Here is a 17,391-nt window from a genome sequence, read left to right on the forward strand (position 1 = left end):
TTAAGAATACCTCAAAGAGTCTCATCAAGAACTGAATCCAAAGCCCAATGATGTCACTGGGAGTCTTTCTCCTGACTTCTGTGGGTGCTGGCTCAGGCCCCATTGGAAGGGCCTAACACAGAGATGGCTCAGTGAGCATCTGCCCCTTCCCCTCTCTCCTCCCTCACTCTCTGGGATCCTGCCTTTTCTCTGGATTCTACTCTCATATATGGCTAATTTGTGCAGCTCTATTGACATTTTGTCTAGGTAAGGACAGTGGGATTTGGCTCATGGTCAGGAGGGGGAAATATTCTCTAAGACAGCAAGTGGGAAAAAAATGCTTGAATGTTTAATGACTATCCAAGTGCATAATAGAATCAATATACTATGAGAGTGGAAGAGTTGTCACATTCCCACCACTGTGTTCACTTTGCAGTGGTTTGGGAATAGCTGAGATGGATGAACAGGCTCAGAGCTGCAGAGGCCTTCATCCCACAGCAGGGCTGAGAAAGGATGGATGCATAGGAATGAACATGGTTCTGTTTGCTTTCCCTTCCCCTTGCATTACTGTGGGATATTTCCAAATATTTAATTAAAACTTTTGTCTGAATGCTCAACCCAGAGATAGCTGTGTTTTCTTGAAATCATAACAGAGGATCACTAAAGAAAATACAAGGGTGTCACAGAAGGAGCCAGGAAAAGACAAATGAATAAAAAAGCATATCAATTGAAGAATACATTTCCCAGAATACAACACTCAAAGGTCATGAGGTCGCAGATGCTCAGCTGCTCATGCATGTCCTCTATTCTCTCCACTTGCATACTTGCTCCGGAGAGGACAAAGATTTAATGAATATAGGGTTAACTTTTGCAGTTCTCACCCTTCCTCAGCCCCTACATCCGAAAACCCCTTTGAAGCTGGAATAGACACACATTGAACAAACCCAGTGCACAAGCACAATCTGGGGTTTTCTGAGCAGGTACAAAAACACAAGGTGGCTGTTGTCCTCAAACTGCCCTTGATATGAACAAAACCATAGAATCAAAGACTCATTACACTTAGGGATGAAAAGAACTTTATTGCATTAGGGTGTCTTGTCTGCCACCTCCCCCATCCACTCCCTCCTAGACAATGCACTTGCTGGCAAACATAAGTTCTCAAATTTTGATACAGGCTCTGATTGAAAGTACTGTAGTAAAGTATACATTAATGCCATAATTATAATAGACCCGTGCACCCTGAATGGGAGAATGAAGGTTTAATATTAACCAGTCTCACTCTAAAGTTGACTAGAGCTGTCTGTGCACACAAGATGTTTCAGTTTGTTTTGCATTTTTGGGGGCAATTTTTAGATCTTAATTTGGAAATAGAAATATCAACTGCCACTAAGGTAAAAAATGAATCCGTGCCAAGGGGAAAGGCCATTCATGCCAACCCTAGGTTCTACCTGATGTTCAAAGGCATCCTAGAAGTTGGAGCAAACCATAAAATACTGTGATACAAATAGTCTTCTATAGAGTGAGGAGTATTACACCTGCCACTCCCAGGAGTCATTCCATCATACAGAGTTCCTAGCTTGCATCTGTCCCCACACTGACCAGAATCTGGTCACGTGAGAGTTTACAACATTTCTCCTAAGACATCACAAATAAGTCCCATTCAGTCACAACAGCAAACTATTTAGAGATCTGTTAGTCAAAAATTGACTGTAAAACCAACCCCATGTTAGTGCACAGACAGTATCTGTTCTATGCAGGTGTGTTTTAGGATTCAACAATCTCTGATTGCCATCTGCTCCTTGAAGGTGTCCTCACAGTCAGGTTTGTTCAGTTTAAAGACCAAAAAACAAGCTTTACCACTACTCTGTCAGCCCTTCAGAGTCAATACAGTTACTTCAAGTCCCACCCAATCTACCTTGAACTCTCCCCCGCAGCTTCAGAGCTACTTAGTCACTTCCTGTCTTTGAATTTCACCTCAAAGCCTGCTTTCCATGTTAGCACCTAATTGATATTAAACCCTAGTCAAACTTTCCTTCCCCCAACTTCCATTACTGCCACCTCCCACTCTTCCCTCACCGTAACACTCACGCCTACTCAGCTTTGCATGCCGCAACTTTCATAGACTATAGGCTGTAAATTCATGTTCATCTTCTTTCTTTTATTCTAGTGCATCTTCATCCTTGCTGTACATATCCTGCCTGTGAGAGTCACTCTCCCCAGCTCCAGGACACCACTTTATGCTCTCTATTCCCCCTCTCATTCAGTGAAGCCTTGCATAATACAGTGGCACAAAAGTTACCATATATAAACTTATTGTATGGATGTGATGAATATCAGATTTGAATTCAGTCTGTACATAGATACCATGTACAACCCTAAAAAAGAACTGACACAAACACCAAATACTTGCAATGGCCACTACTGCATGGTGGCAGCCATTTTAAATTTAAATTAAATTGAGACCAGATCTGATGACATAAAACTCTCACTTTGTTTCTTCCCACTACATGGTCCAACACAACACCACCTTTATAGTCAATCTCTCCCAGTGCAGCCTATGTACTTTGTAGTACAAGTAGGCTACAGAGATACTATGGTGATGGGCACCAGTATGAGACTTAGATAGATCTTCTCACTCATGCCCTTACCGCACAATGATATGGCCTGGAAATAGACAACCAGTTCCCTTGTGTGGCCCATGAGGGATTCCAATTCAAAGGCCTTGACTCTATGCCACCTGGTCATTCTCACCTATATGGGGTGATTCCCAGTTGACCAGATCTACGGCTTTTTGGTCCATCTGCATCACCATAGCAAACCCAAGAATCGAACCCTACGTTCTCTGAATACCATTCAGCAGGGTATTTTATATTTAGCAAATCTGAAATGAGTGGATCTGTCGCATCCCTGCTGAACGGTATAGTCTCTACCAGCAATATTTTTTTGACATAGCCATTTGCCTCCATCTCTTTCTCCTTCTGCCTGGCTTCCCACTTCCCGGCTTTGTGCCTACCTGCCTCGCTGTCACTCTGTTTCAACATCTGGTTTTCTGCATTCTTTTGATTCTTTTCAGTTACCAAAACAGGTTATAATGCACATAAAACACAAAGACTTCCTATACAATCATCGGGGCTGGGGAACCAAATGTATTCGGAGGAGGAGGTACAAGATATCCTCATGAAGAATCTCCTTTAACTTAGCTCACCCCAAACTATAGTTTTGCAGTGCAATCACTGCCACTCTATCCCAATCCCATATCTGCATGTAAGATGAAAACAGCCACTTGAGCCCCTTCTAGCCTGCTTTTGAGAGGGCCTGAAAGTAAGCACAGAGTAGAGATAAGCCATGTATTGAAGTTATAGTATCACTGTGATTGAGGTCAAGAAATGGATAGAAACATACCATCACTCTGGCACTGTCTTTTTCCTGAATAGGGGGGTAGGTCAAGGAGCTCAGATTCAAGTGGGTGGCTGGAGTCAGTGGCCTCTCAGCTGATGACAGATTAGACTCAGGGCCTAGTGAAAATACAGTGATTAGCCCTCAGTGGCATCCTGTGTTTGTCTCCAGTGCTAGAGGAATTACTGCTGCATGCTGTGATTTTTCCCAGCAAACTGTAATTATGTCAGGGACCCTCAGTCCTGTAATTTTTCTTGACAACTTGAGTGCAAAAGAATAAGCAAGAGGGAAGGTGGACGAGGGTGGTGGGAAGCTAGAAATGGATGAGGAATCAGGGGAGACACATTTTTTCCTAAAGCAAAAGCTCAGTTAACCTCTCTTTGTTCCCCAGATTCAGACTGTTTCCATACAATTTTTCAAAATGGTCATTGTCGAGTGTTGAAGCCCCAAAAGTGCCATACAGTCAAGCTAGATGTGATGGGCTGTGTTCTCCGTGTACTCTTCATGTTCTGTCATTGGTTACATGAACAGAGTACCCATGAAAGGTGCCAGTCAGACCACCCTGAAGGAGGGGCTGCATTGAAAGGTGCCAGACTGACACTGCTGGAGACTAACCTTCTCTGTTAATCCACAGAGCAGGAACAAGTACAGCATGGGTATAAGCACTGTGGACAGCCTCCCACTGGAGACTAAGCAGGGTGAACTAGATTTCAACCCTGCTCCCAGTGGCCTTTTCTAGACTGGGATTTGCGGGTTTGCTGTTGGAAGGTGTTAGGTTGCACATGCTAACTAACGTGTGTGAAAAGACTAGCGTAGACAAAGCATTATCACCTTTATCACACAGGAAGGGCTGATTTACACCTAAAAGTTTTGCCAGTGTGGCAATGTTGATAAGCGGGTATGAGATTTTTGTGACATTTCTGTACTGGCAAAAGGCCTAGCATAGATGCAGTTATACCAGCATAAAAGGGCTTTTGCCAGGGGAGCTTTTTTCATTTGGGAAGCTGGTATAAACTCTACTAGCTGAAGGACATTTTTGCTGGTATAAACTGCATTATACTAGAAGGTTTTGCTGGTATACCAGCAAACATTTTAAGTGGACAAGGTCTAAATTAGTCATTAAAGCCTAGAGTCCGCCTGGGTTTTATTTTGACCAGTTTAGCATACACTGAAGGCAAGGGTGCTTTGTCTGCACGTGACTTTTAGAACCTGTTAGCACATGTTAGCAAACACCTTTTAACACTGGACCTTTTAATCCTAGTTGAGGCAAGGTCAGAATTGTTACTGTCGAGAGATGCCAGCCCTCTACATCAGCCAGCGACCTGGCTGGTGGCAATGGAGGGAAATGCAGTCCCTGGAGAAGTGCAGCAGCAGACACTCTCCCCCTTGTGCCTGAGAGCTCCAGGAGTCATTGTGTTGTCTATTAGATTTGGATCCCCTTCAAGCTGCTGAGCCGAGACTCACACTGAATGCTAGGCCTGGTCTACACTTGAAATTGAGGTCAACATAGCTATAGCAGCCAGGGATGTGAAAATTCCATGCCCCTGAGTGCCGCAGTTATGCTGACCTACCCCTGGGCATAGACACAGCTAGGTTGATGGAAGAATACTTCAGGCAACCTAGCTATCATCGTTCACAGAAGTGGTGTTCCTACAGCAATGGAAAAATCCTTTCTGTCACAGTAGTCTGCATCTCCACTGCAGGGTTACAGTGGCATAGCACCACAGCTACGGCACCATAGCTCTACTGCCCTTCATGTAGACGTGGCTTTAGAGATCCCGGTGGGAAAGACACACAGCTCCTTTCACCTGTCAACTGATGCCGGCAACTTGTTTGGCTGGAATTAGCACAAAGGATGCTCTGAGTAAGAGGAGGGAATGGAAGGGGTTGGAAGAAAGTGGAACGAATTCTTTCATTCTTCTTTATTTCCTTTCCCAGCTGTTGTATGGTGTTGCTGTGAGCTATTAAACAGCTGCTGTGTTCTACCCCAGAGGAAAGTGCATTTCAGTAGTGAGTGAGCATTAAAGTAAATGCTGTGGAATGAAGGGACTATAGAAATGGTTCTCTCTAATTCGTTATTATGTTAAATACATTTGGGACCACAGCACCTGAGGCAGTATTCAGAGATGCCATTATAGCTCATCACATCTGCAGCCTCTGACACTCGCTGGGTGTTTCTAAGTTATCACTTGTGCAGTAGGTGGATCTCTCTTTTCTTTTCCCTTCCAGGCAGCTCCTTGTAATGCTCCCAGGGGCTGGTGGTTCTGAAATTCTGAGGAGGGCAGATTACTCAGGCAAAATATGTTTGCAGCCTTCAAGGCTTTATGACTTCAGGGCTCTTGGAGATAAGAGGAGTGGGTGGAGGAGGAGTGGGCGTATTGCAACTGCCCGAGGGCTGAGAAGGAGAGCATTCTTTTGCATCCATTCAGACACTCAGCTATTTCCTGCCTTGCTCCCGCAGTCAGCATGCTCCACCTGCTCTTACTTAACCATTTCCTGTTTACTGTTTTCAGAAACCCTGTGGTGCAGTTGCTACGCTAATCTGTCATTGGATCAGTCTATACGATCCTTTTCAGACAAGCCTTCACTCAGAACTCTTTCACTCTAGTATTATCTGTAGAAGAGTCTTCCAGAGAGACCCAGCATGCAAGTGTGTGTGTGTGTGTACACGTGCATGTAATTATTCAGGGCGAATCACGCAGGGTGAAATTCATCCTTGATGTAATTCCACTGAAGTCAATAGCATTACACTAGGGAAGAATTTTCCCCTTAGTGTCTGTCATGCTCTGTCTCTGTCTCTTTTTTTTTCTTATGGTGCTTGCTGCTTGTTTCTATGGACTCAACCCAAGACATGAGAGGAGTACACTGGAGGCAAATTCCCCTTTCTTTAGAAAAGAAGCTATTGAAGATGTTTTGAACAAAGAGTCACCCTGTTGCCTTCCAAATAGCTTTAAAACTGTCCTGTCCCAAGAATGAGGGATTTGTCTCCATGGTTTTCCCCAGCTCCAAAATATTTTTAAGCTTAGAAGGCAGTGAGGGGAATTTCTGCTGATTCCCCACCCCCTCTTGCTTCTCTTGTGTGTAAGGTAAGAGGCAAGGAGCAAGGAAGAAAATGAAGTGAGCAATAGGTCCATTTACAGTGTTGAAGTGTAGCTGGTTCCTGAGACTCCCCTACCCCTTAACATTGCTCATGAAAATCTTCAGTTGGCAAAATTCAACTAAACTCAAAATCATTTTTTCTTACCCATGTGACAAGTGACTCCTTTATGATTAGAATGTACTGAGCTTTCTAAAATCCCTGTGACTCTTTACCCTTCGTGCTGCTCTTTCATTTTTTGCATTTCCGTCTGCTTGTTCAGTGAAAATAGATTCTTCTTTTTCACTTGCTGCCTTGGGAGCTCTAGCACAGGGCTGTAATGTTTGGGTTGTGGTGAACCCTGCAGGGGAATGTTTATTTGTGAAAAAGCAAACAAAACCAACCTGTTCCCACTGCCATTCTTTAAAAAACGTCATGGAAACATTTCAACTGGAATTAGGTCTTGTTTAAAAAAAGAATCTGGAGCCAGCTCTGACCTGACAGTATCCTTTTAAAGGTATGTGCTATATGTCAGTGTTATACTGGTGTATATGAGAATTGCAATTACCTTCTAAGAATACTGCATATTTAGGTCCCATCTACATTAGAAGAATTTGCACTGCAAACCCCTAATGTAGGCACACTGTGCCAGTGTAAAAGCATGGCACTTACCAGAGTGGTGTATGCTGCTAACTTATCCGAGCAACTCAGACCTGCATAAACCTGGTGTTGTATTAGGGCAGCACATCTACATTAAGTATTCACACTCATGAAACTGCCAATCAATGTAGTGTATTTTACAACATTTTCCTAATGCAGATGGAGCCTTGTTGTGATTGTAACATGGATTTCACTACTAGGGGTTATAGATAAGACCAGGACGTACCTGACAACCAATCAGCTATCAGCTGCAGGAATAACATAACTACAATTATGTCAGGGTTTTTTGAAGTGCCCATCAACTCATCTGTGAGGAGCTTCAGAATCTTCTTTTTAATCAGGACGGCAAGTGGTTGTTTTCTGCACATCAGGGCTTTCAAACTGGACCAAATATATGAAATGGTTACTTTGGTTACTCTTACTGTTAGAGTACCTGTCATCAATGGCACTAGCTCGAAATGAGTCATACCCACCTATGCATTGAGTTGCTAAAGCCAGCAAATCTCTACTTTCCCCTGCTTTTTGCAGGGTACAGTCCTGTTATATTCATAACCCTTATTGCACCATACAGCAGGCCCTTGCCCTCTAAGCAGTCTGTGGATCCAAGAGTTCAGCTGCTTCAAGACATTTTGGTTCATTGCCTGTCTTCATTTACCTGGTGTGTTCTTTTGCCACTTTAGTTTCCTGTTGCATAGCAAATTTGGGCTACTGGAGATTTCTTCTTACTAGAAATAATTAGATGTAATTAAGAGAAAATATAGGCAGAATAGTGGAAAAATGTAATCATGATGAAGTCTATTGTACTGTAGAATACTCTTTTCTTTACATCTAAGATGAGCAAAGCATGGGAAAATAAACTGTAAGCAATGATATTGCACAGGTCTTGGTAGGGGGCAAAGAAACTAGTTGTGATCTTGTAGGTATTTTCTTTCTTAACTTACATGATTCTTGGTAACGTGTTAATTTCTCTGTTGGTAAGTCATTCGTAAGGGCATTTCTGTGCAGGGGGAGGTTTTGTGTCCAGAGAACGCTACTCCTCATTTTAGCAGGTATAGGGTGAAGTGTGTTCCCTTGTACTCCATGGCAGCTGTAAGCCTTGCCAAACCCTTACATTCTTTTCTGAGTATGTAAAAGATAAGATAAAACATGAGCTCTCAGAACTCATCCTGCCCCAAGGGTCTCTGACTATCTCTTTTCCCTTTACCCTCCCCACCCCACAACTTGGAATTGATGAAACAGACCCAATACTTGACATGTTGCAGCTTTTCTTTCTTATTGCTGCTAACCATGCAAATGAAAGTAATGAGGGCTGGGAGCCTTTTAGAGGTGGTTTGAAGTCCTGCACAGGTGGAGAAATGGATGAGAGTAAGACAGAGGCATAGCACACAAGCACTGTCCTAATCAGCTCATTCTCATTTTTAGACACCAACAAACACTAGAGATGAGGCAAAGAAGAGATGAAGAAAAAAGGTCTAATCCTAACATGCTTTTTTCTGTTGCTATTCCCACACAGTGACCCAAAACACTGACAATAAACATGGCAATATTGGACCGAGACACAACGTTTGGATTTCAGTGCAGATGCAAAGGTTAGGGTGGCTGCAGGCACCTTGTCTGTACTAGGACTCCCACTACTGCTATCACCAGTGGAGCTGAATTGGTGTTCGCAATAGTGCAAAATGCTTGCAGAATTACTGGAAATCCTAGAATTACACCATCCCAGTCCCCACCTTGGCAAATCTGACCTAAAGTATGTAAAGTTTCATTATCAGCTGTCTGTCTTATGATGCCCTTTACATCATGATCTTTAATTTGGTTCCCAACAAAATTGGGGTATGTTTCTAGGCAAACTGCTAGCTTAAGATCATAGAAATTAGGGATGGAAAAAGATCTAGAGATCTTTCAGGGCTCGTCTTCATGTACCCTGAGAGGTGGTAGTGATGTTAACAAGAGAAGCTCTCCCATCAGTCTAGCACTGTCTACATAAGGAATTAGGTAGTTACTATCTTGCTCAGGGGTGTAGATTTTTCACACCCCTGAGCACCGTAGTTATACCGATATAGGTCTGTAGTGTAGACCTGGCCTCAGTCTATCCCCTTGCAAGACCACAATATGGTCCCCTGGTAGAGGTGTTTCAGGTATCCAACTGTTAAGAACAGAGAGTATAGCTACTCCTAGCCAAAAAAACCAAGAGCACTCTTAGAATCATAGAAATTAAAGGTGAATAACATCTACTATGTCATCCAGCGCCCTCCTTCTTCCCAGAGCTAGAACAGGATTGCTTCTTACACTGTAGTTGCTAGTGCTTTGAACAATTTAGTTTTAAATAGAACAGTTCCAGAGGGGTAGCCATGTTAGTCTGTATGCAGCAAAAACAACGAGAGTTCTGTGGCACTTTAAAGACTAACAAATTTAATTTTTGTAGGCATAAGCTTTCGTGAGACTCAGATCACTTCGTCAGATGCAGAGGTAGAATACCAGAATACCTCTGCATCTGACGAAGTGATCTGAGTCTCACGAAAGCTTGTGCCTACAAAAATTAAATTTGTTAGTCTTTAAAGTGCCACAGAACTCTCGTTGTTTTAGTTTTAAATGTTTCAAACAATGGGAGTCTCAACTGGGAGACTGTTCTGCAGTCTAAGAACTCATTTCACCATCAGGAGGTTTTCCTGAGAGTCAGCCTTTTCTTAATTTAAATCTGTTGCTCCTACTTAAAGATGACCCAGCAAGGATTTTATTTTATTTTTATTTATTTTGTAATTATCTGTGCGCCCTTTCTGGGATTGTTTTTAACAAGTGAAGAGGGCCTGGGAGCTTGCTTTTGGTCTTTCTTTACTTTTTAACTTAAAAATACTAGGAATAATAATACATAGTACTTTTCATCAGTAGATCTCAAAGCACTTATCAAAGGAGGTCAGTATCATTATCCTCATTTTACAGATAGGGAAACTGAGGCACCAAGCAGTGAAGTGACTTGCCTAAGACCAACAGGAGAGACACAAATTGAACACAAAACTTCTGAATTGCAGGCCAATGCCCTATCCACTAGGCTATCCTGCCTTCCTTGTCTGGTCTAATTTCTCCCTTGGCTTTTTTTGGAGAACCTCTGGGAAGCCCTCACTGAAGTGTATTCAGACCTTTCACATCTTAATTGAAAGGGCAGTGTGTTGGATATTTAATAAATATATTTTTTCCCACATGCTTGTTATGCATTGGAATTAAATAGGCATGAATAAAAGCCACACAAAAAAAGTCAGTGCTTCCAGCCTCCTGATCATTTTCTGAATTCCCTCCAATTTGCCTGCATCTTCCAGGTAGTGAGTTGTCCAGAACTCAATAGTGTAGCTGTAGTCTGACCCATGCAGTGCTGAGACTTCCCCCCCAACCAGTGGCATGATACTTGCCTTGCTTGCTTCATTTCTATTTAAGTGCAATTTTCAGTAATGGTGCCTTGTTTCTTAGAATCTGTGTGGCTGTTGGGATTATTTATTGTTCCATTTGGACCTTAACACTAAAGCTTAATGACTCTCCAGTCTACCATTTTAACAGACAGTGATTGCAGGACTACATCTAGTTTAGATTACAAATGAAAGTGTATTTGTTTTCTTCCTAGCCTGCATTTGTGAGTGTCCATTGGCACTTCAGCATGACTGGGTAGTATTTGTTCAGGAGATGTCCCAGGACTGGAATCAGAGAGACACTGCAGGTCATGCCTGAGGTGCACTGACAGAACTGTGTGGTGACCTGGGATGTTAAGAACAGGTGGTGTGCAGATCAGGATTGAGATGCTTTGGCAAAGCTGTATTTGGGGGCTGGAAAGTACATATCTTCCTGGCTGCCAAGTTCTTCTGCAGTATCCCAGAGCACATAAGCCAATTCCTTATCCCACTCCCTCTGCCTGCCAAACCAAACCCTCCTCATTTCCAGGTGTTATCCACCTGGAATGAGATGATGTTCTGAAAGCTGCAAGATTGTTGTAGGTCACTGAGCAATCATCATCATTGCTTTCTGAGAGAATTTGAGAAATACCAGCAGGGTCCTGCTTGCTCTTTTGCCTCCTGGCCATGCTAATAGAGGAAGCTGAAAACAGCAATAGATTACATAAAGTAGGGAAATTCCCAAAGACCTCACCCAGATAATCTGAAACTGAAGGTGCTTTGCATATACAACAGATAAGCCTGCAATTGCCTGTAGCTCCAAGAGGGGGTTACATAGTCATACCCTTGACCTGTAGTAATTCATTCCAGTTAAACCAGCTTAACCACAGAGACAAAGTAAAAAATCCCTGAAACAGATTCTACATTACCCAGGTCACAGCTAAATGGAACTCTAACAGTTGTGCATAGCCTCAGTCTCTGCCAGGCCAGGATACTACATACTTTGGTAATTATATTTCCATAGAAATAACAGCTCCCTCCCTCTACTTTCAATTGCTGTCAAAGCCAGTGTTGCTTCTGAAAGGGTGCCACACTTTACAATGTGTGATTATGGAATAGTAGTACTCTCGCCATGGTTAAAGTTGCAATTGCGTTTCCATTAGAAAACCAATTTGGCAGAAAGTGGGGACTTATAGATCCACAAAAAAGTCATAGCAACCTCAAAATGGTAGGTTAAATCTGGGGCTAAGGTAGAATTTTTCTACAAAATTTGAAATGAATTAGGTACAACATTCCTGAATTATGTCACTCCTAAAAACAGTATTGTTAAACATGGTTCCAAATTTCTTCTAATTTTTTTTTTTGGCTCTTTGTAGCAAACCAACAGAGAGATGGAGACAGAAAAACCTTACTTTACTGGACTGTCCCAGTTGAGATATAATACCCAGGACCAAAATGAAGTTGATTTGTGTGAAATTACAAGTTGTTAACATTTTCTTTAATGACATTGCTGAAGAATGTTGGTACAACTTCATTAAGAAAAATAGTACTTCTCTAGCCCTAGAAAAGGGCTTTCTTGCAGAGACAGACATCAGTGTCTAACCAATTATGAGGGAAGCTTATCAATGGAAAAATAAATGTTTTCCAGCAAAAGTCTTGTTATTTTATGGGATTTCAATGCAGTAACATGTAAATGGGCCAAGAACATGACGTAGAATGGCTTAAAGTAGCAGTTGTTAAGGGGTTATTAGCAGCTGTCTTTGGGGGAAGGGAAGGCGAGGCCACAACCCTGTAAGACTTCTGTTCCCTTCCACAGTCTGCTGTTGCAATAAATTTGTTGACGGCAGTGTTGTTTTAGCCATCTTGGTCCCAGGATATTAGAGAGACAAGGTGGGTCAGGTCATATCTTTTATGGGCCCAACTTCTGTTGGTGAGAGAGACAAGCTTTTGCGCTTACACAGAGCTCTCCTTCAGGTCTGGGAAAGGTACTCAGAGTGTCACAGCTAAATTGTTCTGTGTAAACAACTCCCAATTTGCCAAGCTCATAATCAGAAGCAAGCTCCCCACAGACCAGGACACACCAACTCAAAGTGGCACTAGACCCTGCCAGAAGAACAGTTATAAAACATGTAGACATAATTCTACTGCTATGATGATCAATACCCTCTGCAACACACCTTTCAAACTGTGTCCTACACATGCCTATCACAACATGTGGTGAGCCTCATCCAGTGCACTAAACGCCCCCAATAACAACTATGTGGGTGAAATCACACCATCACTATGCTCTTAAATGAACCGACACAGAAAAATTACAAAAGTCAAAAACACCACCTCATCCATGGGCAAACACTTTTCACAAAGTGATCACTCCATGTCTGATTTCTTAGTCCTCATCTTCAAAGGAAAGCTCTACAACACTGTCAAAAGACATGCCTGGGATCTTAAAGTCATAACTTTGCTAGACACCAAAAATCACGGACTTAATACAGACACTGGATTGATTTATGGCTTATTACAACAATCTGTAACCCACTAACCCCCCCTTTTTTGTTCTATGTCTGCAAAGGTGTTAATTAGCCACTTTACTTTGTATGGTCTCTTACAATGTGTGTTAGCTACTTATGCTAAATAATCTGTTCCATCTTGTATTTAGCTGTGACAGTGAGAGTATGTCTACACTACAAAATTATGTCGACCTAAGTTACATCAATGTATAGTCACCACAATAATTTAAATCCTTTTGTTGCCGGCGCACATCCTCACCAGGAGCGCTTGCACCGATTTCACTGTCAGCGTGATGCATTGTGGGATGGCTTCTGAAAGCCAGCAACAGTCAATGTGAGCAATGCAGTGTCTACACTGACGCTGCGTCAACCTAACTACGTTGACTAAGCGCTATGCCTCTCGCGGAGGTGGAATTATTAAGTTGGCATAGTGGGCAAGTTACATTGGCAGGAGCAACATATTAGTGTAGATGCTTACAGAATTAGGTCGCTGTAAGCTGCCTTTCGTCGACCTAACTGTAGTGTAGACCTCTACCAGACCTGAAGAAGAGCTCTCTGCAAGCTCAAAAGCTTGTCTCTTTCACCAGCAGAAATTGATCCAATACAAGATATTACCTCACCCACCTTCCGTCTCTAAGTCATTTGCAACAGGCCTCTTCCAAAGCTAGATATTGTCCATAAACTACTGCACTGATTCCTGAGGCACATTCCATGAATCCATGCAAAGGATTATGCACATTTGTGGAGGACCTATTACAAGTGTTTTAGGCTGAGTCTCCACTGCAATACTTTGCCGGTATAGCAACATTGGTCAGGAATGTGATTTTTTTTAATGACATTTCTATATTGGCAACAGCCCTAGTGTAGACTCAGTTATACTGGCAAAAAAGTGCTTTTGTGATTGAGCTTATACCAATCTACTGGCAAAAATGCTTTTTTGCTGGTGTGAACTGCATCTACACTAGGAGGGTTTGCTGTGGATAGTTATAGCAGCAAACCTTTTCTAGTGCAGACTGGGCTTTAGTATGGGTATCACACAGCATTAGGCAGACCGAGAGAGGAGAAAGACAGCATTAGACAGGAGAGAGCGTTTGAGTCTCTTCACTCCAAAACTCCAAAAAAGCCAAAGGACTTCTCTCCTACCTGGCATATTGTACCTTCTGAACTGTTACCTCTGTTAGTGCTGGCATTATCCTGGCCCCTTTCAGTCCATTAACTTGCCTTTTACCTGCCTCCTTTCACTCAGCTTTATTGATTTTCTTCAAAGCTTTGATAGTGAACAATAGCGATTGGCCCATTCAGGTGTTGACTGCTCTGCAGGGGTCCTTGAGGGAACTGTGCTTTTCTATGCTACAATGGAGCTTGTCTGGATGATCAGAAGTACATATTTGCCTAGGACTATGGCACCTCACAGTGCAATTATTGGCAGCAAACTGGTCTTTTCAGTCTAATTCCTCTGTCAAACAGGAGAACGTGATCTGACTGGTGATTCATTATCACCTGGGATATTTTGGTCCCAATAATTGCTGGATGCTCTTTCAGTTCATTATCTCTCCTCTTCATCTGCCTACAGCATAGATCAGGATGATCTTAAAAAGTACTCTCATTATGGTTATCTCCTCCCAACACACAACAGTGCATCTGCTACACTGTGTAGTTAATCATAATAATATAACATCTCTACATTTAGATATCATGTTTACTCTCCAAGCACTTCATACACTATATATGTCTAGCACCACTGAAATGGGACTGAGCGTGCGGGAGTAAGGGGGGGCAGCAGCCAGGCAGAACACTGAGGGAAGTGGAAATTTTAGCCAAGGACACCAAGCAAAGTCCTAATCAGCCACAAAGCTTCTGGTGTGGAAATCTAGTTTTCCAAGAGACCCCAGTTAAGAGTAGAAGCAACAAGCTTAGCTTTCTAGAGTAGAATGGAGGAGATCTCTGCAGAGATTCAACCACCCTGTGGGGAGGGGCAGAGTGTTCTCCCCCTGAGAGGAAAGAATACTCCATTCTGTTCGACAGAGACCCTTCTGATAGAGACTGTTCTGATAGACTGTGAATCAGCACTATCTTGCTGGCAAGGCAGTCTCAGATAGTTCTCAGCCCAGTGGATTGTGATGGGGGTATAGACTGGAAGATGGACAGCCTTTACTGCCTCAATATATAACTTCACCTCCACTCTTTAAAATCTTATCTTTAGTCTTCAAAGTCTAATGTGAAACTTTGGAGCCAGGATCCCAGTGCAGACGGATGTAAATCACAGAAGGGAGCAGAGGAATATCCTAGGATGACAAGAGCAGAGTCCATTTTGCTTACTGATGTATTAGTGCCTAGATGCTATGGTGACCATCGATTGATCTGATAGACAAGCCATGAAATGTTCTGACTATTTACATGACATGCACAAAGAATTCTGTATCACTGATATGCTTTACCGCTGGAGAGACAAAGGGAGTGGGAGGAATCCACCTAGCTGATTCCTGCTGGCTGAGGAGACATTAGGGATAGTGATTCAGTGGGGAGTACATGCTGTGAGAAGTTAGATGTTTCATTGCATTTCAGTAGATGATATAGAGATACGGAAGTTACACTTAAACTAGACAAGTCCCTCAATCCGTTTATTAACATGCTCATTGTTCCTGTTCAAAGGGGGATGAAACACTGAAGGTATTGGTGAGCAACAATACTTGGTCCATAGTCACAGTAGTTTGATTAGAAGTTGGAGAACAATTTCAGAGCCCTGCTGATCCTATCTACCCCTTGTACATTTTTAAAGCACTTTTACTTTTAGAATATAACCTGTATATGGAAATTGGGTAGAGGAGTGGCGTGTTGGGTGAAGGAGTTACATCCCTATCATCAGGAAGTCTCTGCAAGGCCAGCCTAATTGGGGACCTTGACTGATACACTTAGGGCCAGATCCTCAGCAGATGCTAATTAGCATAGCTTCATTGACTTCAATGGAGATTTGCCAGTTTACACCAGCTGAGGAGCTGGCCTTAGCATGATCTAGTGAAGGATGATTGAAGGGATTGGATCAGGCTAAGGTTTGGTTTATAGACGAAGGGATAGCTTAGGGGGAATTAGAGAAGGGGCAGTTTGACACTGTCACCTTGATGCCCAGTGTGAAATCAGTGTGGGAGTTTGCCTTTATGAGGAGCATCATAAACGCTGACAATGCCAATTAGGCAAACTAGAAAAAGCAGTTAGACCTATAGAACTTTTGCATGTGCTGTTCCAAGCCAAACAATCTGGTGATCGGAAGGCTCTAGGCCAGCCAATCAGGCTGCTGGAGACATGATCATTATTCACTCACTAACAGTTAAAAATCAAATAAGTAAATTCATCTTCAGCCAGTCAGAAACAGGCTTATACTAAAAAGTCTAGCCTGCTTTGTTTTCATGGGCAAACCTGATTTCTGATTGACTGAAGCACACAGTATATCTTGTCTCTGCACTAGGGGAAATGTTACCATTCGGTCATAAGCCAGCTGCATACAGTGATTTATTGGCTTTCTTCATTGTGTATTTCAGATGGAAAGGACCACCCAGATTCCAGCTGGGAAGGCACCAGTCCTGTACTGCAGGCCATAAGAGTGAGGACCAGTATCTTGAAAGATGGCTTACCTGCTGCTGCTTCCCTCAGTTCCCCTGGACCCTCAAGCTAGCACAACCCATATGAAGCAGAATGTATCCCAGCTGGAGACTCACCATGCAATATTTTGCCAAATTTGATTTCTTTAAATTTCTATGAAGCAGTTTATGAAATTACTTCTTTTACCTCTGAACAGGATGACTTTGAATGTGATTCTTGTTCTTTGTACGTGAGCAACCATATTAAATTTAGGAGATATGAAAATTCTGAACTCTGTTTATTCTGGTTAATTTAAGTGACACGCTGGTGAAAAATGCCGGATTGGAGCTCTAAAATAGGTACAGCTCAGGCAGCAGCAGCACATGCATCCCCATCTGCCCACTACTCCTTGCCAACGGGCTTCCTGACCTGGAGGACCCACTTCAAAGAGTGAGCAGAGAGTCCAGTTAGTCCTGAAGTGTCTGTTTAAAACTACCAGGGAAATGTTGAACCCATCAGTTGGTTTGACTCAGTGGTTCTCAACCAGGAGTACGTGTATCCCTGGGGGTATGCAGAGGTCTTCCAGGGGGTACATCAACTCATCTAGATATTTGCCTAGTTTTACAACAGGCTATATAAGCGAAGTCAGTACAAACTTAGATTTCATACAGACTATGCCTTGTTTATACTGCTCTATATACTATACACTGAAATGTAAGTACAATATTTATATTCCAATTGATTTATTTTATAATTATATGGTAAAAATTAGAAAGTAAGCAATTTTTCAGTAATAGTGTGCTGTGACACTTGTATTTTT

General features: G+C 42.5%; 1 protein-coding gene across 4 annotated transcripts in view; it reads left to right on the top strand.

Annotated features, from left to right (window-relative positions):
• The window catches only part of RAD51B (RAD51 paralog B), a 574,968-nt gene extending 558,110 nt beyond the window's left edge, over positions 1–16,858 (top strand). For all 4 annotated transcript variants that reach the window (XM_067557794.1, XM_067557795.1, XM_067557792.1 and 1 more), the window contains one exon: positions 16,532–16,858. In XM_067557794.1, coding sequence (XP_067413895.1) covers positions 16,532–16,665 — 134 coding nt within the window. In that variant the 3' untranslated portion in view covers positions 16,666–16,858. The remainder of the gene's footprint in view (positions 1–16,531) is intronic.
• Positions 16,859–17,391: the final 533 nt, after the last annotated feature.

Source organism: Emydura macquarii, unplaced genomic scaffold (genome assembly GCF_026122565.2).
Source record: "Emydura macquarii macquarii isolate MOO-44397 ecotype Brisbane River unplaced genomic scaffold, CSIRO-AGI_Emac_v2 contig_1876, whole genome shotgun sequence".
Lineage (NCBI taxonomy): Eukaryota > Metazoa > Chordata > Testudines > Chelidae > Emydura > Emydura macquarii.